At 43.2% G+C, this 26,463-nt stretch overlaps 1 protein-coding gene across 2 annotated transcripts in view; it reads left to right on the plus strand.

Moving 5' to 3' along the window:
- The window catches only part of MAX (MYC associated factor X), a 944,516-nt gene that overhangs the window by 411,354 nt on the left and 506,699 nt on the right, over positions 1-26,463 (plus strand). For both annotated transcript variants that reach the window (XM_044074137.1, XM_044074138.1), the window contains exon 2: positions 23,031-23,138. In XM_044074137.1, the coding sequence (XP_043930072.1) occupies positions 23,031-23,138 (108 nt within the window). The remainder of the gene's footprint in view (positions 1-23,030; positions 23,139-26,463) is intronic.

Consider the following 26,463-nt stretch of genomic DNA (forward strand, 5'->3'; position numbering starts at 1 on the left):
TGTGAGGTTTACTTGATTAGCAAAACTTTTGAAAATGGTTCAATTTTTTAGATTGTGGCATTGCTGACCAAATGCTAAGCATTTTTCTCTTTTAGACTCATGATTGGCACCACAATTGCTACAGTTAACAATAAAGCTGGATTTGGGTTGTGTTGACTCATGCTTGTACTGCAATGAGCATGCTCCTTTCTTAGAACGTGCTGGAAAACTAGTGGTTTCCCTGGTGAACCAGCAGGGGCTGTGGCTACCCTGTGCTTAGGCTTGCTTCTGTTTGCCACATGTTGCATGCTGTCTACATTTACTCTGGAGCCTGCTGAAACCATGCTCTTGTCACTTGCAAGCATACTTGTGTGTCTTTCTGTAACTTCATGAATCTGACAAATCTCAATGGCTTTACTCAACGATAAATCAAAGCAAAATCTTTCTCACAGCAGCACTATTATACCACACACAAGCCTGTCCTTTATTAACTCCTATTTTAAGTCCGCAAACCTGACAGATTTTAGCTTTGTTTCTCGGGTCAGTAATATAAGCTGCAAAAGTTTCCTCTGGTGTATAATAAATGCCCTGCTAATGTAATATTCGTCTGGGGTTGCACATTTGCTTGAATTTGCACTTCAAACACTCTGGGTCTTCCTTTGATTCAGCCTGTACAACAGTATGATGATTTTCACCTTCTCCCTCGTATACTGCTGGTGCATACTCAAATGAACGCTCTCTGTCAATGGCCTCTGACCCACCGAGGTTTAATAAAATTAATGCCCTTTGTCAGAGTTAGCTGCTTTTATAAAAATATACTCTTGCTCAAATATTCTTCAATTCTCTGCACGTTCTGATCAAATACAAGTGGTGAGGGCTTTTGAAATCTGACTGTCATATTAACACATGCTAGTGAAGGGTTGTGCATAGATGCACAAACACACACACGCCAGAAATTTATGCCAGTATTTGTAACTTTGCCCAATAGCACAACAAGCCTCTGAATAACTGAACTTTGCGAAGCAAGTCTTTCGGGCACTGTAATACTATAGAAATTGCTTTACTGCAAGAAATCACCTCTTATCAGTGTAAGAAACATTTCAAGTAACTGCACTGTGTGAATGAACTGGCCAGAAGAAGTTCAGAGTAAAAAACATTTCAAAGTAACTGCACTTTGCGAATAAACAATACACAGCACACTGAAACTTCCCCCAAAATGGTGATACATTGCTAGATAATTCTTTACAGTGCAAAACACTCTGTAATGGCGATACTTTGCGGGTAGACACACTCAGTACAAAATCTTTTTTGAAATGGCTGTACTTTGACTGTACTTCACAAAGTAGTTGCACTTTGCACACAAACTCTTCGGAAAACATTCACAGTAATAAGCACACACACTGTAAGCACTTTTACACGCTTTGAGATACTTCAAATAACCGTAGATCTGAAATAGTTAACTTTATTTTATCTGCAACCTGCGGGTATTTGGATCCATATCAGATCTGAGCCGGCAACTTTTCAAGCATCTGCTCTGAGCTCCAAGCTCCTCCCCCTTACCCATAATCCATCACCATCTCCTACCATTCCCCAGATCTTGTCTGTAGCTTCGTGCGTCAGCATCTCGTGATCTTTGTAACTCCAAGTGTTAGGTGTTAGTGACTTTGGTCAAATTTTTGCTCTGTATAGTGAGTGTGTTGCCGTTTAGTTCCCTTTACCTCCCCCTTTCGCTGTTAGTCGGTTTTCATACAAAAAAAAAAAAGTTTGTGGTAAAGTAATCTAGTAAGGCCTTCCCCTACCCCTTAGGTGTGTGTGTTAGAGTATTAGTTTTAAGCAGGTTGGCTGTGTGTGTTAGTAGTATGGCTGATCAGCCAAGGCCTACCTTTAAAAAATGCACAGAGTTTGGCCATAAGCTTTCACCGGCCAATGGCCACACTGTGTTATTGCCTGGGTGTTCCCCATCTTTCCTTTCAGTGCACCGTGTGCGCCTGGTTTAACCCCAGGGTCTTAAAAGAACGGAAGGCCAAACTGGTTGCAAAAGGCCTTCTACCGGTTTCCTCTTTGGATGCATCGGCCTCTGCTCCTCCAGCAGTTGCTTAACCCCCCCCCCCCCAGGCTGGGACTCACCCTCCCACTAGACCTGTTGAAAGGGGAGGCTAAAGGAAAGGACAGGAAGAATAAGGACAGAGATAAGTGGGGGGATAGGCCCAGCACGTGGTCTCCAGAGCGGGAGCCCTTCCCTAGCCCGCTGTCTAAAGTGTCTAGACCTACATCTCCTTGGCCCCACTCTCCAAGGTTCTCCCCGGAGCCGACGGAGCCCTTGGATCCGAGGCTTTCATCTAGGTTATCACAACGACCAGTCAGATCTGAGTCGGTCGCCTCCTCATTCTCGACTCTGGAGTCTTATCGGAGTTGGATATGGACAGGATGATGAGATTTATTTGGACCCATATTCAAATGGGAGTCTTGCCAGGCCCCTCTCCCTCTGGAGGGGGCCCTCCATGTCCTTCTTTCATCCAATTTCTCCTTCTCTGATCCAGCCTGCGGTTTCGGGGTTTATGGGTCTGAGGATCCTCGGAGCTGGGGGTTTGGCACCAACGGTTCCTCGATGCCGGCAATTACCTTGAGTTCCTCAGATCAGACCAGTTCGGATCCGAGCAACTCTCGGGGCCGTGGACGGGGAGTCGGATCCAAGGGGATGGAGGTGACTTCGGCTCCAACTTTGTCGGATCCGAGCCATTCCTTCGGAACTCCAGCTACTCCGGCCTCGGCCCCGATCCTCACTGCAGACCCGGGAAGAGCTTCCTCCTTGGGTGCTAAGGAGGTACACTCTCCATCGGCATTCAACGTGGTGGAGAGGGTTCTCTCCCAAAGATCGAGACTCCAACCTATTTCCTTGGATTCCGCCCAGGCTGCCTTGGATTCGGTTATGACTTCCTTCACCTTGTCCCAGGGACAGCCTGTGCTAGAGGACCCCCAGGTGGTTCCCCTGGAGGAACCCCCCTGTGGCGCGCGAGCCCTCTTCAGAGAGTCCCCGTAGGCACACATAAAAGGAGGCACCTGGACCCCCCCTGATTCCTTGACAGAAGAGACTGATTTAGATGGAGAAGGTTCCCCCAGGTCACCTCCTGAGGATGTCTTCTTTGGAGACATCATGGAGATCCTCCGCCAGAGGGGAGGTTGGTCAGCCCCAAAACCTTCTATGGATGAGTCAAGTGTTCCTGGAGGCCTTTGGCACGGGCTCATCAACATCCTGGGTGTCCACTCCTGTGGATCCTTTAGTGGATCTTATCACCACGCGGGCATGGAAGGAGCCTGACACCATACAGCTGATACCGAAATGCCCAGACAGGATTCTCCCTCCACCCTCAGACAGGCCTGGTACAAAGGATCTCTGGTGGATGCTATGGTGGTTGCAGCAGCCACCAAGAGGGAACTGGCACAGGAGAGTTCCTCTGTCCACCCTCTGGATAAGGAGTCCAGGGCGGTGGATTGATTTGGGAAGCGAGTGTTTTCTTTAGCGATGTTTTCCATCAGAGTGTTGAATTATTTGGCACACATCATACTACTGCAGCGAGACCTAGTCACGGAGTTCGTTGAGTCCCCCCCAGTGTCTTTGTCGCCGGAGGACAAGCATCTGTTGTCCGCGAAAATGTTGACTCTCAAATCAGTATCGAACACGTCCATGCGTCTCCTTTCCCATGCCACAGAAGGAGCAACGTGGGCGACTGGGACTGGCAAGGCTATGAGGCGACATGCTTGGCTCAGACTGTCAGTTCGCGGACCCCTTCAAGGCATCTTTCACAAGTACTCCCTTTGATGGTTCTTCTCTTTTTGGGAAGATAGTAAGTGATATTCTGGTCCAGAGCGAAAAGGACGGGAAGACTTTGTCTGCCTTCGGAGTTCGCTTCTCTAGCCCTCAAAGATCCTTTTCTAGGAATCAGAGAGAGCAAAAGAAGATGTGGTTATGAAAATCAGTTTTCTCAGGACAACTCGTCCCCTAGAGGCAGAGGGGGACAGGATAAGACGCCACCACAGAGGCAGAGGGGGGCCGAGGAAGTTTGGGTCTAGGGAGACCTTCTCGGACAGGCCCATGCAGCAGCTCTGAGTGGTTGCCCAACTGTCCTATTCTGGAGACAGTCGGCGGAAGATTATCATTGCACCCAACGGCTTGGGAGTCCATAACTGCAGATTGTTAGGTGCTTCAAATAATATCCAGAGGCTACACCATCCTGTTCGTTACCCATCCCGTCCAACCAAAGCACCTCACAGATGTCCCACCCACTCAAAGGGAGGTGGCAACGCTAGAGATTTCCAAGCTGCTTTGCAAACGAGCCATCGAACCGGTCCCCCCAGGTCAGTCCGGATCAGGCATTTACTCAAGGTTCTGTTTAGTGCCAAAAAAGACTGGGGACCTCGGGGCCATTTTGGACCTGTCAACCCTGAACCTGGCTATAGCCAAGCAGAAATTCCGGATGGTCACCCTACAGTCCATTCTACCTTTATCTTCGAGAATGCGACTGGATGTGCTCAATAGACCTCCAGGACGCTTACTACCACATCAAGATTTGCAGAAGCTCCAGGAGATTCCTTCACTTCCGGCTGGGAGCCAATCATTTCCAGTTCAGAGCCCTACCCTTCGGACTCACCACAGCCCCCCGGGTGATTACCAAGGTAATGGCAGTCATAGCGGCTGACCTGAGGCTTCAGGGAATTCAGGTATTTCCTTACCTAGACGATTGGCTCCTCGCTGCTTTCACCAGGCATCTTCTTTGCATGGCCAGAGACTCCTTCCTTCATCTTGCAATCTGGCTAGGGATTACTATCCATGTTTCCAAGTCCCTCTTGGACCCGGTGCAGATCTTGGACTTTATTGGGGCTCTTTACAGGGTCCAGAGCCTACGAGCCCATATGTCAGTGATCCTTGGCCCCAGGCTACCAAAGGCGGGCGATGTTCTCCGAGCCCTATGTTCTATGGCTGCAGCAATCTCGATCCTCCCCTGTGCGCCTCTTCACATGCATGTTCTTCAGTGGACTCTGGCAGTACAGTGGTCTTGGCTAGATCTCCCCATGGACTATCCAATTCAAATCAGCAAAGTCTGCAGGGCGTCGCTTCTCTGGTGGCTCCAGTCGCCGGAGATCTTAGCAGGACAGCCATTTGTTTCACCCACAGCCCAAGCCACAGTGACCACGGACGCCTCCCAGCTTGGGTGGGGGGGCATTATTTGGGGAGGACGGTCCAAGGCACGTGGTCCCAGACCGAGACCAGATTGCTTATCAGTGTTCTGGAGATGAGAGCAGTGCTTTTAGCGTTGCAAGCCTTTCACACTGTTCTTTCTCTGGGGACTATTACAGTTCAGTCAGACAACATGTCAGTTGTCTGGTACATCAACAGAAAGGGGGAACCAGGTCTTACCCTCTCTGTCATGAGGCCATGAGAGTGTGGGAATGGGCGATCTCCACCAGTCGATTTTTGATTGTAACGCACATCCCGGGACGCTCCCAACATTTTAGCGGACAGATTGAGTTGGGCTATTCTAATGCCATACGAGTAGTCTCTGAAACGGTCGATAGCAGAGGAGATCTTCCTTGCGTGGGGTCAGCCTTGTTGCAATCTCTTCGCATCTCCTTCCAACGAGAAGTGCAGCAAGTTATTCGCTCTGATCCCCTCACCAGGGGATCCCCCCAGAGATGCTCTAGTCCATGCTTGGCCTCCCGGGTTACTGCATGCTTATCCCCCGTTACCTCTCATTCCAAAGTTTCTTCAGAAAGCTTGCCGACTGGGGTGCAAAGTGATCCTCATTGCCCCGTTCTGGCCTCGTCAGGTGTGGTTCCCCTTCCTCTGGTCTCATGTTCTAGCTCCTCCTTGGATTCTGGATCCTTGCCCGGATCTCATCTCTCATCCCTCGGGCACTTGTTCACCCAACCTGGACAGCCTCAAGCTTGACTGCTTGGTTGCTCCAGTTCCCTTGATTGCCAGGACTCCCGGTCTTTCATCCTCAGTAAAAACTATTCTGATGGCGTCCCATAAGGCCTCTACTAGGAAGATTTACCGCAGCAAATGAAAACGATTCCCTTTTTGGACTTCTCAGAGGAACCTAGATCCCTTTATAGCCCCTGTTCCTGCAGTGTTGGATGTTTTAGCCAATATTTTCCAACAAGGGGCAAGTTCCTCCATGGTGAAAGTACAACAGGCAGCTATCTCGAATTTCCATGTGGGTGAAAACATGAATGCCCTGGCATCTTCGAGACTGTGTAAGGCCTTTCTTAAAGGCACCTTTCTTTTACGCTCCCCCAGTTAAGGACTCTGTTCCTCCTTGGGACCTTACCTTGGTTCTGCAGGCGTTAGTTCTCCTCTCTTTGAACCTGCAGCATCAGTAGATTTGAAGTTCTTATCCTGGAAGACAGCCTTCCTAGTGGCCATTATGTCGGCTAGGAGGGTTTCTGAGATTCAAGCTTTGTCTGTCGAGCCCCCTTACTTGATCTTCCATAAGTACAGGTCTCGCTCTGCACGAACCCTTCCTTCTTACCAAAAGTAGCTTCTGAATCAAACATTAATCAGACTATTAACCTGCCTGTTTTCTTTCCAAATTTTCAGAACAAGGGTGAATATAAGCTGCATTTGCTAGATGTTCATAGATGGCTTTGTTTTTATTTGCACAGAACAAAAGCTAAACCCTTTCTGGGCAAAGCCATCTCCAAGGCTTTCTTAGCTAGATGGATTACACAATGTATTTTGCAAATTTATAAAGACAAAGGTCTGTCCCCGCCTGGTCCTGTCAAAGCTCATTCTACCAGATCTATGGCTACTTCTGCTGCTTTTTAGATTAGGGTTTCACTGGATGATATTTGTGCGGCAGCAACTTGGGCAAGGTCACATACCTTCATTTCTCATTATAAGTTGGATTTGATCTCCAGAGGGAGAGAATCCTTCGGCTCTGCGGTGCTCAGGAATATCCTTCCATGAGGGCCTCCCAGGAATTTTAGTAGCTGGGGACTCTGTCCCACAGGTTGCAGATAAAATGAAGTTAACTACTTCAAATAAAGAAGTTATGTACTCACCATAACGTCCCATCTGAGTAGTTATACTTCATTTTTCTGCAAACGTCCCGCCCTCCTTCCCCTGAACCTGTTCAAGGTTAGTTATAAAATTGAGTTGCTGATTAAGTAGCGGCAAACTCGATCTGAGTTAAGGTAGGAGATGGTGATGGGTTATGGGTAAGGGGGAGGAGCTTGGAGCTCGGAGCATATGCTTGAAAAGTTGCTGGCTCGGATCCGATATGGCTCCAAATACCCGCAGGTTGCAGAAAAGTGAAGTATAACTACTCGGATGGAACATTATGGTGAGTACATAACTTCTTTTTATGCCCTTGTTATAATATTAAGTCGAAGTTATGCCAAAACACAACGCTTTGCCAAAAAAATGCTGTCACCTTGCTTTATTTATACTTAATGTTCCCTTTTTGCTCTTATATTTGTTTTGCTCGTGTAATCTCTCTTCATGCCCATTGTACTTTTCTTGTGCTCATTTTGCTTTAAACGTACTCATTTTGCTTTAAACATACGTGTTTTGCTTTTCCGATGATCATTTTATCAAATATCTTAATCTTAAACATTTAGTTTTAATAAACCTTTTGCGTGTGCCTCTCGCTTGTTTAGTAATGCATTTTGTGTCCTTGTAATGCTCCATTTTATCTTTTTTTTATATATAAAGTAAACTGTTCATGCAAGTTTTCATTGCCTTTGGTTCTTTTCTGGCCCTTTTTCATGCTCATTTCTTAGTTTACCTTCAGTGTTCTCTCTGCACCTCGTAACTCTGAATATCATTTTCTGGAATCCCAGTTCTGACACCATGTCGTTCATCTTGTCAGGATGTAATAAATGAGTCTTTGTGGGTTCTGTTCATGTAGCTTTACTATGTACAAACATCACAATTGAAGCTTATTAACTTAAACTTTGGTAACTTGTATACAAACTAGCTACATTCATTCATACATGCTCACTCTCTGGCTACACTTTCAAAATGGCACTGAGTATAGCACATGCTTGCTGTTTATATATGCACATTCAGTCCTTGATATGCTTCTTAAAGACGCAGCACATACACTCTGTTCTACACCTTGATTGGTGTGTTTGCTTGGCCATGGTGACGGAGTATGTATACTTTACAGTTTTGGTTCTGAGAGGGACTAGATCAGTTAGGATGTTTAGAAATGTATCATTGAATTCATTGACAGCATTATCCAGGGGTAATGTTTTAAGAAGATTCCAGTCAGATAAGTGTAAGGTGCTCATAAATGTTTCAGAATTAAAATTGGGAGAGATTTCTTATTCTGTTGTAGTAAATGTTAATGAACCTTTTGTGTATGTCTAATTATGAAGGTCTATATTTGATTGCTTTATGTATGCACCACAGAATGTTGTTGTCTTTGGGACTTTGAGAGCTCCATTTAATCTTGATTCCCTGTTTGTAGTTTTGTTATGTCTGGTGGGTGCATTGATAAGTTGTGTGAAACCATAGAGTTGGATAGTATTGAAAGGCTTGTTTGAATGCATTTAGAGCCAATAGGTTTGACCCTCATAAAGATTGTTTCCTGATTTATGTGTTGGAAGATCCAAGACAAAATGTCTTCTAATGCTGTGATTTTATTACCTGGTGATATTACTATAGACTTGTGGTTTGAGTTTTAAGAAATAAATAATTCTACATTATGGAATTTTGGAGTATTGAGGTGGATTATTTTTCTATTGGAAACTTGTATCATCTCATTTTAATTTATCTCAGTTTTATTAGAGCTGCCAGTAAAGCACAGGCTGACCAATCGGGCATACAAGCACAATTCTACCGTACAGTGTTTGCATTTTCATCAGTAATACTCCATAGAGAAAGAGTTGCTAATAAATTTCAGCAAGTATACTATAGGTCAATGTTTTCATGAGAAGACGTATCAGGAACACAGTTTGCCTGAACTGAATACAAGAAAAGTACAGTTTTGTACCTACCATAAATGTAGATGTTCGAGTGTATACCCTGCTGCAGTCATCACACTTGGGTTATCCTGCCGTCAGGCGGTCCCGCAGTCGGCCCGAATTCCAAAGTCTTGGTCCGGCGTCGGTTGCTGTCGCTTCTTCCCTGACGTCAGAGCGCCAGGGGTATATAAGAGGCATCCAACGCCATTTTCTTCAGTTTTTCTTGCCCCAGATGTCAGGTGCCCTCCCAAAAGGTGGTCAGTAGATAGTATCAATAATGAAAGTGTAGCACAAACAAAACATTCCTCCAGCTATAAGCAAATGCACCACAAAGATTGTATCAAAATCTAAGGTATTGAAAGGTTTTAGTAAGGTCAGAGGGGATGGAGGGAGGGTAACCTAGACTGCAGCAGGGTATACACTCGAACATCTACATTTATGGTAGGTACAAAACTGTACTATGTTCATCATGTTACCCTGCTGCAGTCATCACACTTGGGTTGAATCCCAAAGCTAAGGATGGGAGGTGGAGTCAAACAGGGTTAGAGGAGGCTAAGAGGCCCTGCAAAACTGCAGTGGCGAAGCCAGCTCTACTCTTAAAGTGTAAGTGATGGTGTTTGGTGAAGGTGTGTACTGAACTCCAAGTTGCAGCTTCCAGAATATCCTTGGTTGGCACCCCCCTGAGGAAGGCTGTAGATGTAGCTGCTGCCCTGGTAGAGTGGGGCCTTATGCTAGCAGGAACTGGTTTTCCATGGTGGGTGTAGCAAAAACGTATGCAATGTCCTATCCATTTGGAAATGGTCTGTTTTGAGATGGCCTTTCCTTGTGATGCTGTAGCATAGGATACAAAAAGCTGGTCAGATTTTCTGAAGATCTTAGTTTTATCCAAATAGTAGTGTAGCTTCCTGTGAATGTCCAAGGAATGCAGGAGTCTTTCTCCTTTGTTCTGTGGATTTGGAAAGAAAGTTGGTAAATGGATGGTTTGATTTAGAGCCACACTGGATATCACCTTAGGCATAAAGGAGAGGGGTTAGTTCGTAGAGAAACTCCGTCTTGATGAAAAATGAGGAAAGGCTCTACTGCCATAAGTGCCTGAAGCTCTGAGACTCTTCTGGCTAAAGTAATTGCTAGCAGCAGGGCAGTCTTCCATGATATAAACTGTAAGTCAGCTGAGAAGGCTGGCTCAAAAGGAGGTAATGTAAGTTTTTCCAGAACAAAATTGAGGTCCCAAGTTGGTGTTGGTGCTCTCCTGGGAGGCCTAATGTTTTTGGCCCCTCTGAGAAACTACCTTAGAAGTGGATGTGAAAATAAGGGAGGATCCGTGTTGTAGTGAGCTGAAATAGCTGAGGCGTGGATCTTAATTGATGAAAAAGAAAGCCCTTTGTGTAACATTTCGGATAGATATTGTAGAATCTGAGGTATGTCCGGCTGAAGGGTAGTTTGGCCTTTAGCTTGGTTCCAGGCGCAAATCCTTTTCCATTTGTCTGAGTAGGCTTTCCTGGTGCTGGGCCTCCTGGCCTCCAGAATTACATCCATAACAGCTTGTGAAAGATGAGCTGGCTGGTTGCTTAGGGGATTTGCCATGTAGCCATATTCCTTAATAGTGGGTACCAGTTCTGGCGTGGCCAGTCTGGGGCAATGAGTATCATTCAGGGTCTCTCCATCCTGACTTTCAGCAGTACATTTGTGAGAAGGGGCAATGGAGGAAAGGCATATACTGTTAGCATTTTCCAACTGAATGAGAGTGCGGCCACTTTCCAAGCTTGATGGTGAAATGTCCTTGTGCAAAATTTTGGTAGCTGATAGTTTTGGGGACTGGCAAACGGGTCTATGTCTGGGAGCCCCCATTTTTGAGTTATCATTGCAAATACTTGCGGATCCAGTTTCCACTCATGGGGGATCCTTGATGTTTCTGCTTAGGTCGTCTGCCAATGTGTTCTTTTTTCCTGGCAGGAATTGAGCTTGTAATTGAACTTGGTACACCAGTGCTGTGTTCCACAAGGTCATTGCTTGCCTGCATAGAGGGTAGGAGTGTGTACCCCCTTGTTTGTTTATGTACCGCATTACTGTGGTGTTGTCTGTCCTTATTATAAGCTGTCCTGGATGTAAGAGGTCCTTGAAGGCAGTCAGGGCATTCTGTACAGCGAGCATTTCTTTTTGATTGATGTGCAGATTTCTTTGATCTGCAATCCATATGCCTTGAACGCATCGTCCTGCCATGTGTGCCCCCCAGGCGTAGTCCGATGCATCTGTTGTCATGATTTGCCTGGCTGGGGGTAAGGTGAAAGGCTGACCCTTGTTGAGGTGACATGCCTGTGACCACCATAGAAACTCCTGTTGAAGGCAGGGAATGAGAGGTATCATTGTTTCCAAGCTGTGGCTATGTTGAGTCCATACGCTTTTTAGGTACCATTGTAATTTCCTCATATGCAGTTTTGCAAATGGTATTAGTAGTATGCAAGATGCCATGAAGCCCAAGGCCTGCAGAATTTTTCTTGCAGGGAGTTGGGTCTTTGTTGCCATTGTTTTGAAGTATTGAGTTAGTTGTAGTTGTTTGTCTGGCATCAGATAAGCCATCTGGGCCATTGTATTCAAGCTGACACCCAGGAATGTCATATTTTGTGAGGACACTAGTTTTGATTTCTTTTCGTTCACTGTGTACCATGTTGTAAGAGAATGTCCTTGCTTTCTGCTTGGATGAGGCAGTCATCCATGTATGGATATATTTGAATTCCTCTTTGTCTGCACTATGCAATTACTGGTGCCAGGCATTTTGTAAAGACCCTGGGCGCAGTAGATAAGCCAAAGGACAGTGCAGAGAATTGGTAATGGGTTGAACCAGCAGTAAAACGGAGGTATCTTCTGCAATTTTGTCTGATAGGGACATGCAGGTATGCCTCCTTGAGGTCCAACATTACTAGCCAAGCTTTCTTGCCCAACATGGGAAGAAGCTGCTGTAGTGTCAGCATCTTGAATTTGGGTACTTGCAAGAAGGCATTTAGAATTGAAAAGTCCAGTATGGATCTCCAAGCATTGTCCTTTCTGGGGACTAGAAAGAGCCTTGAGTAAAAACCTTGGCCTTGCTCCTGTGTAGGTACCAGTTGAATGGCTCTCATGTCCATGAGAGCTGTAATTTATTTTTGTGCCTCTGCCCATTGATTTTGTGGCAGGTCTGGCATACCTTTTATCCTTGGCAAGGTGTGGAAATGGAATCTGTATCCTTGTGAGATAATGTCTGGGACCCATTTGTCTTTTGTGACGATACGCCAGTTGTCTGCAAAAAGTGCTAATTTTCCTCCCAAGGGAGCTGCCAAGAGAGTTTTGCTTGGCAGTTTGAGGTTTACGTCATTGTGTTTGCCTTCTAGAAGTGTGGGACCTGTCTTCTCCTCCCTTCTGTGTTGCAGTGCCCCATTGGCGAGGTTTGTAAGGGATTTGTGCTTGTCCTCTGCCCCTTGGGCGCCTGTATTTACCCCTCTGTGGTCTGTCAGAAGTTGGAAAGGACCAATTTTTTGTTGGCCAATTTCTGCTGAAGCGTGGGGGTTGTACCTGTAAGAAATCTTTGACCATCTGCATAGATTTTGCTTATCCTCCATTTTCTTCAAAACCTCTTCCGCTTTAGCCCCAAATAAGACATCCTGCTGTAAAGGTGCATCTAGTAACTTTGCTTTAACATAATCAGGCCGAGTTTGTTCCTTTAGCCAAGCATGCCTACGTATGACAGACGCAGTAATAGCTGCTCTACAGGAAGCTTCCAAGGAATCAAATCCACATTGTAAAGTATGTTTGCCCACCTGTTCAGCTGCATGCAACAGATCCTGCATTTCTTTGAATTCAGACTGTTGAGGGTGTGTGCTCATCTTTTGTTTTATTTGAGACATTAGGAATTGTTGGTATTTAAGCATGTGAAATTGACAATTTAGTGCTCTCATAGCTAGAATAGCTGAGGTGTAAACCTTCTTCCCCCATCTATCTAGTGCTCTGGAGTCCCTTTCAGAGGGTATAGGATTTTTAGCCATAGAAGCCTTAGTCCTTTTGGGACCCTGGGAGATTGTCTCTGGATCAGCAGCAGGGCTTTTGTAAAGGAATTTGTGTGAGTCAGGCACTCTATAGTATCTATCTGGCTTGGCTGGAGCTGGAGGCAGAGAATCTGGATTTAGACTAGATTCTAAGTAGACATCATCCACAATGTCTAAAACTGGGGGAATAGCAAGAGGTCTGTGCTGGGGGATTAAAAGAAACTCTCGGAGCCTTTTCTTTGAGTCGGAGTAGTCCTGACCTTCCCAGTGGAAATGTTCCCTCATGGTATGTAAGGTTTCCCCAAAGGAATAATCTTCAGGGGGAGAAGCTGAGGGAATGGAATCTTTAGCATCAGAATCTTCATAAGGGGGAAAGGAGTAATCCTGTTCCTCCGAGGAGCCTGAGGAAATAGACACTTGATCAAAGGAGGCATAATCCTCCTCTTGTCTAGGCCTTTTGTCGGGGGGGGGGGGGGACCCCTGATCAAAGAAATCAAATCTTCATCCATTTTAAGCATCTGTTTTTTAGGCATGGGGCCATGAACTGGAGACTGAAGTGCAGTCTTTTTAGGTTTAAGAGGAGTCTTAAGCTTAGCATAAGATTTTATGGTGAGAGTAGTCGGTCTGAAAACACCTTCAGAAACCGAAGGCTTCTCCTTCTACAATGTCGTCGGTAGGGGCTAAAGAAAATGGCTGCGTCGGCCTAGAACCAATTCTGCAGTAGTCAGGGACTGCGTAGGCACCTCACTGAAAACCAGAGAACCGGCGACCGGCCCAGCCGAGGCCTCGGAGTCTGGCTTGGATCTAGGCTGCCTGTCTTTATCTTTGCGTTTTTTTATGCACACCGGTAGTCGGTTGCTCCGACGGCATAGTGTAATTAAATTTCCTACCGAAGTAGTGTAGTGCGAAATCAAAGCGTTGTTTTATAGTTCGCTTATTGAACCTAGCACAAAACCGACAACCAGTGACGTCGTGGTCTGGGCCTAGGCAAGGTATACAATAAGAATGAAAGTCCTTATGAGGTATTTGCTTCCCACAAGAAATGCAATTAACTTTTTCTGACATCGGACTGAGGCAAGAAAAAGGTTCCCCAATGGGGTACTTAGCTTTGAAGACTTCGGACTGAAACTCGATTCGAAAATCTCAGGTGTCGGCCGACCGGCACTTGTGAACTGCTTCTGATTCGGGCACCGCGCGGCAAGAAAGACTGGAGAAAATGGCGTCGGATGCCTCTTATATACCCCTGGCGCTCTGACGTCAGGGAAGGAGCGACAGCAACCGACGCCGGACCAAGACTTTGGAATTCGGGCCAACTGCGGGACCGCCTGACGGCAGGATAACCCAAGTGTGATGACTGCAGCAGGGTAACACGACGAACATCAGGAAACTAACATTGTGGATCCTCTCTACTCACAGGACATGTTGCAGTTGATTTGCATAATTAGACTATTACTTATTGCAAGCACATCTGAATAGTTATGACAATTTTTGTCCAGTTATTCTCTGCAGTGCATGTTTAATTGAAGTTTAGGATGACAAATTTGCATTTTATTTGTAGGTCCTTGCTGAATGTTCTCAGGACACAAAAATTGCATATTGTTTTCTGTTGAGGTACAGTCTCATTTTCTCAACAGTCACTCCCCAAGATGCTGGTAAAGAGAACAAAATACATTTGGTAATGATACCATTTTATACATTTTAAGGTACAACAGGGACACTGAGTTTATAGTCAACACTGTTATGAAATACTGGGATATATTTCATAAATATAAGGAGGAACAAAGGCTTTTTTTACTTAAGCCCAAATTTGTATATAGGAAGGATTGGTCACTGAAAGACATTTTTGAAAGGAGTATGGCCGATGGTAAGATCATTAGTAACAAACCCAAAGGTAACTATAAGTGTGGAAGATGCACTACATGCAAACATATTTGGACATCGGGACACAAAATTTCTGTTAACTGTGACATTGCAATTAATGGTCATTTTGATTGTTTTACTAAAAATGTGGTGTATTTGGCCAAGTGTCAACAATGCAGGGCATTCTATGTTGGAAAAACCTGTAGAAGGTTTAGGGATAGAATAAAAGAACATATGCTAGATATACAACATAAAAAATCTGTAAATGCCCTAGCTAGACACATTATGACCAATTGCAGTCATAATTTTAAGTTTTGTGTCATACAGCAGGTGATTTTTGACCAACAAGGTAGAATCACCCAGTTTCATTTAGACATGAGCGAGCTCATCTGGCAACTTAGACTGGACGCCTGCAATAATCCAGGCTTGAATGAATTTCTTTCAATCAAGCCCTGGCTTAAAATAAAAAATATTCAAAACATATAAATTTTTAGCCTTTAAATAGCAGCAGTGTGTGAAGAGGTCATTATTTATAAATTTTATATATATATTGAGGTAATTGTTGCCATTTTATTGATTTTAAATCAACATTTACACACATAACATATACATTTTTGGAATAAATAATAAAATATACAAGTGTAGGATGACATATTCTTTAGTTATGTATATTAATTCTATACACATTACAGCTAGGTTTAAGTAGTACTTACTAACCTTGTAAAGGTAAACCAATGAAGCAAATTCAGATATTAGCTGGTGCACTTAGGGTTTGCTTTTAATTCAAATTAATTAAGTGTTAATTAAGTGTAATTGTTTAATTTGTTTTAGTATATATTAGTGGTACTATGTCACCAATCTGATGAAGTCATTTCCTTGGGACGAAACCTGGGTTATTGGTGATTTTGGTGCTGCTGTTTTGGAGTGTTCACTGTTTTTATGCGTTTGGAATAAACCTGTTATTACATCTTGGGCAGTTTGGATATTGTTCACTCAGTCCATCATTGAAGTCAGTACTATCCAGTACAGTTTTTGGTTCTATGCTGGTAAAGGTTAATCCAGTAACTTCTGAAACAGGTGTTTAAATCAAAAGCTGCAGTTTGTGCTTATTGCAGCATAAGATTTAATGAAACCTGTGACTCGGATTATTTTATTTTGAGGAGTAAGTACAATCAGTTAGACATAGGAAGAGTTGCAAGGACTGGACAGAAGAACTTCTATGGCAGTAGAAGGCTAATAAAAGGGTTTTGCTCAACATTTATTTAAAAGATGAGTGTTTCCTGGGTGAAAGCACTATAGGAAGGTGGTCTTGGGAGGTAAGTGTCAAAAATAAGCAATTGGAGTCAGTATATGTGGGAGGGGCCCAGAACAGAAAATGTACAGAAGTCTGTAGTTGTCCTTTAATCTGGTGGGCATTCTGTAAACATTTGCAGCCCGGCATGCACTCAGCCTTTCACATGTTTGACCTTTTTGTTCAGGGACCTTTGCATCTTTAGAAAAGAAGGTGCACATCAATTTAAGAAATGAGGGCAGCCAGGCTTGCAGGGCGGCCGCAGCGGTTAGCGTTGCCACCTCACAGCAAGAGGTTCTCTGGTTCGATCCTCAGCTGGGGTGCCTTTTGTGCGGAGTCTGCACGTCCTACCTGTGGTCGCGTGGGTTTCCTGCGGTTGCTCCAGTTTTCTTCCATATCCGAAAGACATGCTGTAGGTGGATTGGACAATCTAAATTGGCCCTAGGTGTAAGTGAGTGGGTGTGTGTGCCTTCTGTGTAAGGTTGGGCGCCAGGCCGGCAACTCGACACCGTAAAAAAACTCCACTGCCAATCATGATCGGACAGGTGATCCGCTGTGGAGACCCCTAACCGGGAAAAGCCGAAAGAAGAAGAGCAGCCAGGCTTGCAGTAAAGGAATTTAGAATTTTCCTATAATGGAGTTGCTTACTTGAAATTTGTTGTTCGTTTTTGGAGAGGCAATGATTTCTGCAGGAGAGTGGCACCCAGGAATTTAATGTGGTTTAACTATAAGTGCCTGTATATGACTAATCATGGCACTTAAAGGCAGGTCTTTAGGCCTAGCTGAGTCCGTTACTTGTATCATTGTCTGCTTGTTGCAGTGGACATTTAAAATTGCAACTTTTAAGCTTCCAGAAGGGTGTTCTCATCTTGGGGAGATTCACTGAATGCTCCCAGTTGGCAATCATCTGCAAACTTGGTTAGCCAGTGGCCTTTTACATTGGCTTTGATATCCGAGAAGTAGATGCCAAAGAGGAGTGGGCCTAGCACAGAGCCCTGGGGGGACTCCACTGGAGACTGGTCTCTTTGAGGATGTGGTATCACCAATTCTAATTTTCTGGGCCCTATTTGTGAGCCAGCTAGCTATCCAGCATTTTATAAAGGGGTTTTGTACCTAGTTCCGTAAGTAAATTTGTTGACCACGCCCAAGTGAGGTATTGTATTAGATGCTTTAGCCAGATCTAGGTAGGAAGTGAGCACAATTTTCCAGTCGTCCATTGCCTTAGTGACATTTTTCAAAGAAGTCCACCAGATTCAGTAAGTATGACCTTCCTTTGATAAAGCCAAACTGGCAGGGATCCGTATTTTGGAGGTCTTCCATGTCCTCAGTAATTTCCATGACAGTTCCTTCTATGGCTTTGCAAATTACAAATAAGAATTGTCAGACTGACTGACTGGTCTGTAGTTTCCAGGATGTGTTGAAGGTCCTCCATTAATGAAGGGAGATGATCGTCACAGTCCTCCATTCAAGTGGCACATAGCCTGTTTTCAGACTATAGTTAAATAATGACTCCAGGGTTCATAAGTCATATTTTAGACAGTTCAGGAGGCATCCTTGGATGTAATCGGGGCTCACTGAGGCCGTGTTCTTGGCTTTAACAGGAGCAGTCAGTACATGTTCCGTTGTTGTAGTTGGAGGGCTTATCTTTGGGGGTATTTTTGGGGAGATGGTTGGGGGTGTGGGGATGAAGTTGGAATTGAATTTGTCCGCTAACAGATTTGCCAGGCTCTATGAATGTGGCAACATTAACTTACCAGTTCAGCACATTGCTGTTTGATGCCCTTGAAGTTTCTGTCCTATCTTTCTCTTGGGAAACCATCTTAACCTCAGAGTTGGCTTTGTTTGACCTAATTAGTCCTATTAGTTGCCTGTTTAATTTGATGAGAGTTTTTATCTTAATTGGAATTACCCTTCCTGATTATTGCCATGATTATTTTTCCTTTTGTTGGATATTTTGTTTAATTTAGGATGCCACCAGGGTGGTTTGTTTATTATTTCTGGTAGGTACAGTAGCCCTCTGTGCAGTCATTGACATGGTTGTAGAGGGTTTCTAAGTACAGTTCAGTGTAGACTACTGTGTTCTTGAGGTTTGGAGGGGCGTTGAACTTTGACAAACCATGCCTTGATAAAAGGTAATTTGCCTTGGAATAATTCCTGTTGCTGGTTTTAATGGGATTATGGAGTTGATTTTTGATTTTGGAGACAGATTTATGGTTGTACCTTACCAGGGAGCATGAGACACGGGGGTGGGGGTGCAGCGTTCTTTCGTATTTGTGAGCACAAAGTCCAGTAAATTTGAGCCTCTGGTGGGTGTATTCACTATTTGGTAGAGGGTTTTGTATTATAGAGTCCCGGAATTTCTGTCTATAGATTTGAGGCCATGTAGGATTCCCAGTCTATAGAGGTGCAATTAGTGCCCCATGATTAGGGTGTTGGGTTGGATGGTAAGTGTTTCCAGTCAGTCCAAATATGCATTGAGAGATTTTTAGGAACATGGCGGGTGACCTGTAGCTGGCTAGGATGTGGTATGGGGTGGTTTTCTCTTTGGTGATCTGCACATGGAGGGACTCCAGCATATCATCCTTTTTGACCACTCTAAAGGTATGCTTGTTATTGATATATATTGAGACGCCTTCACCTTTTATCCCATGTGCTTGCAGCTACTGGTCTAAAAATGTGGAAGGCACAGAAGCCTTGCACTGCTGGGGTTGCTCTCTGCCTCTTTAACCTATGTCTCGGTAACTGCACAGGTGTCTCTTATTCTCGAGTATGAGGAGGACTTGGAGGGTGTGTAGTTTTTTCTGCAGCTTCTGGCATTGAGCAGTCATTTGAGTTGTTTTTGCAGTATTGGTAGGCTTGAAATTTGGGATTGCCTAAAAAAGGCACTGTTGGGGTGGGTAAAGTTTTAGCCAGTGTTTGAAAGCCTAGAGGGTAAAGGTGCAGACCATCTTTGACAGAGCAGTGTGGTCTGTTAACCATGTTTTCCGAAGCTGACAAATATTGGATCCCTTTATAATGACACCAGAAAAACAGTCATTTTTGGCGGTACTTGCGTATTATCGCAACCACACTCCACATGTCTCTTAATTCTTGCAGTTATGGGCCACCGACTTTTTGTGGATTGGCAGGGGTTGGGTAACATACTAACCAGCTGTTTGTGACACTGGGTGATCACCCAGGAGCGGTAGTAAGCCCCAAATTCCTGTTCCAGCTTGACATCGTTCAAGGACAGATTTTATTTTTAAAAACTGGGACCCGACAGTGCAAACAGAACACAGCAGTGAAAAGTTAAAACGGTGTGATTACTCCTAAGCTCAAAGCCAGAGTAACCTAACTATATGTAAAAACTGTGAAAATAAGTAGTTATGCCATGATTACAACTGTTTCTTTCTGCTTTAGCAAGAAGTGGATCCAGAAAACACATGCTGAGGGACCAAAAAAACATACTTCTTTCAACCGCTGAGATTTTGTTGCTAATCGCTATTCCCTTCCCCGGAAATGTTTCACAGATTGACAGTTCCTAAACCATAAAAAAGGTGGAAAAACAAGGTGTAGAAACATGATACTTTTACCAGTATGTCTGTCTCTCACTTAAGCGACATAAGACAGGATACCACTGCCGGGGCCAACAGACTTAAGTCTAGGATGTAAATAGAAGATCCCAACAAGTCAGTACATTTCTTTCACATGGTGCTCAGTTCATTTGAAGTCCGCATAATAGTACACAAAAACTATCCAGTTTACTAATCGGTCAAAACTACTCACATAAAGGAGAATGACTCCTTTCTCCATACTTTCAACAATTATGACCGATTAGGAAAATAGTTGCGAGACATTTGGAATGTGGTTGCGATAATACGCAAGTACCTTTTAGGCTTATTTTGTGGCATCATCCTCTGCTATTGTAAAATGCTATTCAGTGCTAGGCTCATACCAGTCTGAGAGAGACTGTCTGAAAGATCCATAATGTGTGTCTCCATTTGAAGTACATTTGTCATTTACACCTACATGGACTATGATGGAATCATACAGGCACGTGTGGCGTAATGAGTTGAGTGTGTGCGTGATTTGGCGGATCGTCCAGATAAGCAACTGATAGTTGTCTTCTCCTTGTTCAGCCTCATTAGAGGGGCATCTGTATTTATATATTACAGTGGAGTCCCCTATTACAAGAGGCCTGGGAAGTTTGTTTGCTTCTGGGGCTTAATGTTTGAGGTTCCACTGAGAATGACAGTGTGTGGTGTTAGGTGTTTGTTTTCTTTTTATTATTTTATTCCTGAGTGCCTTTGGGCTTGCTAAGGCATATCTTTGACATTGGATGGTTTAGATCTTTGCTGTTTAGGAAGATTGCTTTTAAGTGCCTCAGCATATATTAGCACACAAACTGTGTGAGGTAGGTGTTGCGTGCATGGTTTTGGCAATCTGATGTGCGCTTGTATGTGAGAGTTTAGCCTCAGGTGTCCTTGTATAAGTACACCTCTCACATACTGTCTGCTTCTTTAAGGATTAAGTGGTTGTAAAAATGATTCAGTTGCTACATTGTATCAGAATGCCCGCATCCACCAAGCTGGCTACAGAGAAGTTAGGAAATTGCATATACATACTGTTAATTCCTTTTGTTGGTGAGCTGCAAGGGGTTGGTGTTTTGATGTTAGAAGGCGTTTAATAGTATTTGGTGCAGAAATGCCAAACCGTACTAAATTCTCGTAACTCTGATGTTTACACAATGTTGAATTATACTAAATATGTAGGTATTGCCACTCGAAGCCCAACTGGCTGCTCTAAGCGTGTCTGCTTGCAATTCATTTGCTCTATATTGCTGGTTTACAATGTACAGTTTTATGGACCGTCCTACTGTGGAGGATTTGATTTCTAGGAGTTTGCTACTGTACAGGACACTGCTAACCCACGCAAAAGTTATGGCAGCACAGACAAAAGCCATAAAACTGAGTCCTCTGGCCAACAAAACTATATTACGAGTCCTTTTGTGTATTTCTCAACCCAGATAGACCAGGCAAACACATCCTGCCACAGGATGAGTAAACCCAGTCCTAATGTAAAAACACGGTACTAGAAACCCATAAGTGCAGTTCTACCACAAACCAAACAGCTAGCTGGAAATCCCTTGCTGAGGGAAATTTTCTCTTACAGCAGTATTAGTGAGAGGAAGTGCATTTGTTTTTTAAACAATACAGTGAGATGCACACAAAAAAGCAGGAAACAGTAGTGATTACTCAAAGTAACTTAAGCAAGTTCTGTTTAGCAATCAAAGGTACTTAACTTTGCCTGGGTGGCATTGGATGCATGTAAAACGCCTCTGGACCACAAGCTGGGACTCCCAAGCTTTGCTGAGCTGTAGGAAAATGAGCAGGAGGCAATATGTGGGAAAGGAGGTTTACTCTAGCAGTACTGGTTTGCTGGGTGAGCACTCTGTGTCATGGATCTATGGAAAACAGTAGGTGGGAAGAATACATAAATAGTTTGTACAACAGACAAAAGCAATGAAAGAGGAAAGGAATTGACTTTGGAAATCAGATTACTATGAGGTGTGGAGGTCAGAGAAACTGCCTTATAAAACCACCACATCAAAATGGTGGGGGGACTGAAAGACATTTTCAAGGAACAAGTAGGCTGGCTAGAGAGGCATTCAAAGCCAATATTGGAACTCTTTCAGAAACTTTAGCTTAATGTGTTAGTGGAGGATGGGGCAGATACAGAATGCAGTTTTAAGCAGGTAAGTGATGAGCCAAGTATAAAAGTACTGGAGCAGAGAGAGTTCTCTCTATTGAACTTGTATTACAGTTTAAGGCACCAGGTTGTGGAGAAAGTTACCGGTAACACTGTTTATGGAAAAATGCAGTAATGAATGACTAAGGCTGGAATCTGCCAGTAGTACACAGTCTTGCCACAACTGTGAATTAAACTACAAGATTGTCTCAGCAGGGTTTAAAATATAAACATATAGTTTTCACAAGTAATTGTGTTTATGGAAATAGAAAGGCAGAAAAATGTAGAAACACTCTTCCCACAACTGCAAATTAAAATGCAAGGCTGAAGTACCAGAACAAACTAAAAATACAAATAGATAACTTTTAAACAGAAAGCTACAAAGCAGTATTACCATACAGGTTACTGTAAGTGCACTGCAACTTAAATTTTTAAGAAAAATTGAAATAATTCTCTCCTTTGAGATGACAACTGATTACTCCGTTCCATACCTCTCCAAGTCTTACATAAAAGATGCAGGGTGGGAGTGGCTCTGTGCTGGAAATAGGCTAGCTAGCGAAGCATCCAGGCAGATAAAGCCAAAGTACATAGAATGCAACTTGAGGCAGAGAAATAAGTTTACAAAGACATTTCACTGTTTAAACCATAAAGTTTAATACAATCTAATCAAATGTGTATGTCATGCCCATGTGTCTAATCTTTACCTAATTGCTATGTTGCATTGCACTCAGCGTTTTCTACCATTTCTGCATCCCTGGGCTGAGCCTGGAGATGGTTCTGTGTTCCACCCCACATCATAAGAAAATTAAATACAGTTGCTATAAAAAAGAAGGTGTTAACCTTCAGAATGGCTGCGTTGCATTCTTGGGGGAATATGCCCATATCCATTCAGACCTAAGGTGAACAAATGCCACAGTCTGCTTGTCTTCCTGATTGCGCTAGCCATCTTCGTGGGGCAGGAAGGATAAAAATAGTAATGGGAAAAGAGAAAATAGATTGCTGTATTCACTTCTAGTAGAACATGAAACCCAGGATTCCTAGATTGCGAAAGTCAGTTGTCATAAATTGCTCTTGGCATTCAGAGTGAATGATATTGCTGTGTGACTGGAGATGCTTTATTCTTGTATGCTTTTTTCAAGCAGAATTACAAACTCTTAATAGCTTTTTTGTGCTGTGTCCATTTACAGGCAGACAAGCGAGCACATCATAATGCACTGGAGAGGAAACGCAGGGACCACATAAAGGACAGCTTTCATAGTTTGCGAGATTCCGTTCCATCACTCCAAGGAGAAAAGGTTGGTGCAGTTGTGAAACACTCTTCCTCTCTGAACATGAAATGGGGTTTCTGAAGACTTCAGAATGGCAGATGGAATTTACCAAAGTATTTTATGTTTATTTAACAAACATTCAAGCAAACACAAAATTACAGAGTTTGAGTACTTCATTTTTGTAAAAGTCTGTCATAAAGCAGTGGTTATTGTTTTTAAATCCCATATTATTTTTTAACTCATGCTTTAAGGCAGATAATGTTAGGGTATTTGTACGCACACACTTCAGAATCAAGTGGTGCAAATGTTTAATACTTTGGACTTCTTGGGTTCAGTCTGCTAAAGGAGATCAGAATGAAAGCCTCCCACCCTTTGATCTGGAGTAGGGTGATTTAATGCCACAGTTGAATGTTCTTTGTGTAAAAAAAAAAAAAAAAAACAAATGCACATTTCCTTGTTTGAGAAACAGAATGGAATGATACAGGTTTGAAATTTAAAACTGATTGCTTTCTGTTTTTTTTTATGCACAAAAATTGGGTAATTGAAGCTACTATATTAGTGTGACTTCTTTTTTAAACCTCTCAAGTCTGTATTCTGTTTCATGTTCTGGCAGTAGGTTCCTCAGTGTGGACTGATTACTGTCAGGACATGTGGTGCCCCTGCAGATATTTTACTCTCTGTGTGGCTTCAGAGACTGCTTCATGGTTGATTTCAGCAGAAGTGTTTGTTCTGTTTGTTTTTGAGAAAGCATAAAGGGAAAGTTTCCATGTCTTGGGTGGTAATCACTAGGCTTCCTTGCTGCAGTATAGTGCCTTATGGATGTGAATTAGCCTCTGGTAGATATCTGACCTCAGAGAGGAAGTTGTTGTCTTATGCTGAAGATATCAACATGATGATTGGCTGAAAGGTAAACAATCCATGCCATTTTGTTTTCTTTTCAAGGAGTCTGGTCTGTCTGGGCTACTTCGTGAGCGGTCATTTTAACTTTTGCTGCTTAGATTTCTTTTATATTTTTGCTCATTGTTTATTCCCAGAGGGCTGATGATATCCCTGATGCAAACCAACAAACTCTGTGTAACTGTGGGAGACAAATTTCTCTTCAAGGATATTACTTAGCTTGGGTGGGTACCTTAAGTTCATGATTTGAGAAACCTGCAAGACCGAAGATATTGCTTCATCACAGCCCAAATCTTGGACCACAGGAAGCTTCTCACACAGTCCTTGGAAAGCCTTCTCAGTATGGCATATGTTCTGGGGTCAGCATATTTAATTTTTGAAAGTGTTTGCCATAGAATAGATGGTAGCATATAGGCAGTCACAGTGATCTAGACCCTCTACCATGAGTGTGATATATGCAGTAAAGAGAGGATTTCCTTTAAAGCACTGTAATTTGGACAAAGTGATCTAGACTGGCTGACCGGATTTGTTGAGTTATGATATGGACATTGAGGATAATATTGCTCAGATCTTCCACTGAGGCATTGTCTTCAGACATGCTGTGAATCATTTGAGAGAATGTGGGGAGTGGAGTCGGGCAGTTTTCGAACTCCGAGAAGAGATGCCTTTAATTTCTGGTCATGGCATTAATGACTCCAGGCCAGAGGTCATCCTGCCATTTATTCAGGTCTGTGAAGATGTACTGGGAAAACTTATAGAACCATACTGTCAGCTGTCCACCCTAAAAATACCAAGACCGGTTCTACAGATGAGTACCATTAAAATAATACAGTAACATTTGGTATGAGTGCACACTTCAGTGATTGGGAAAGCAAGATGATTAATCAGTTTTGGAAGGGAAATGTATACTTCACCCTCTCTTGGAATCCATGCATTTAATTGCTTGACCCTTGTGATTCACTGTCAGAGGTTATGAGCAGACATTCAGAATAAAACTGTGAGAGGCAAGCTCTCCAGATTTGCAGAAATGGCATTTGACCAGGAAAGTTATTTTCGTACAGTAGTACAGAAATGGGGAGCCCTAAGGATAGACTTGCTTGTCTGTCAGGGCATACATCAAGTGAAGTTCTATTCTAAGTACCGATGCAGGGGGGAACCTGGCTTTGTCAGTGTTGTTCACAATTCCATGGAAACCGGGACTTTTCCTTGCATTCTACCCTGTCCTTGTCCTTTTAAAAGTATTGTTAAAGCAGAGAGAGGGCATTAGACCAGTATGGGCAAATAGGAGGAAAAAAGTAGCCCTTCACCTTTATAAATAAAAAGTGCCACTCAATTCAAGAAATATTTCAACTTACAGAATCTGAGATTTCATCCTGGGCCACCATTCACACATTCCTGTATGCTACAAACTGGAAACACAGTCCAGAAGGAATTATACTGCAGCAGTGATACTACCATTTGAGCTTGTATAGTTCTTATGAATGTACTCGCATATCCCTACTTTTTTTAGTCTACTCATTCGAGTAATGGATTCTAATGACACATATTGACTTAATTAGCATTGATAGTAGACCTTTAGTGTTTTTGACTTTTTTTTTTCCAGAATTTTCTTTTCATCAGATATCAAATGAAAACTACATTTGAGTGAATCTTTTCTGCATTTTATTTTGTTAGTGAATTTCCATTTATGAATTTGCTTGTAGATCTACTTGAGCCCTGGCCCTTGAAGACCACTGACTGCTGCACATGCAGTAGTCATATCGCTTCTGTGGATTTTCACTTGAAGGAACTTGTTTTAGCTGTGACCCAGCAGTGAAAGCTGCTCAACCTTCACCATTGAAGGCTTGAAAAAGTTCTTAAGGTATGTTTTAAGCAAAGGATGGTGCAAGGAATGGAGTAAGAGAGCAGAAGTATGAGAAAGCATAATTATCTACAAGATTGTGAGCGTTGCAGTAAACTGCACAAAAACATAAAAATAAATACAGACGTAAAAATCCTTCAAAAAAAGGACCTTGCAAATGTGTCCAGATTAGAAGCCAAAAGAAGTTACCATCAGGATTGCCTCCCCTTCATGAGCAGCTTCAACCATCTCTCAGACATAGGCAAGAAAGTCCTGCTTGCACTTTAAAAGAGTGACCTGCTTGCAGATGTTTCTTTTAGCATAAAGAGTTGATGTTTACAGAATGGGATCGGTGTGCATTCCTAATAATGCAGTGTCTTAATACACACACACACACACACACACACACACACACACACACACACACACACACACACACACACACACACACACACACACATACTTGCGAGCGCACACATTGTTTGATATTTGTCCTTAGTTCTTTTTAACATGGTTATACAAATTGTCTACTTAATGAGGTTGTACATGTGGTAACAGTAAATGTTCATCATATAATTCACAGTTGCAGTGGTGGTTCTTGAACTTCTGTTACAG

The sequence above is a fragment of the Protopterus annectens genome, chromosome 6.part0 (assembly GCF_019279795.1).
Source record: "Protopterus annectens isolate FY-2018-M chromosome 6.part0, PAN1.0, whole genome shotgun sequence".
Classification (NCBI taxonomy): Eukaryota; Metazoa; Chordata; order Ceratodontiformes; family Protopteridae; genus Protopterus; species Protopterus annectens.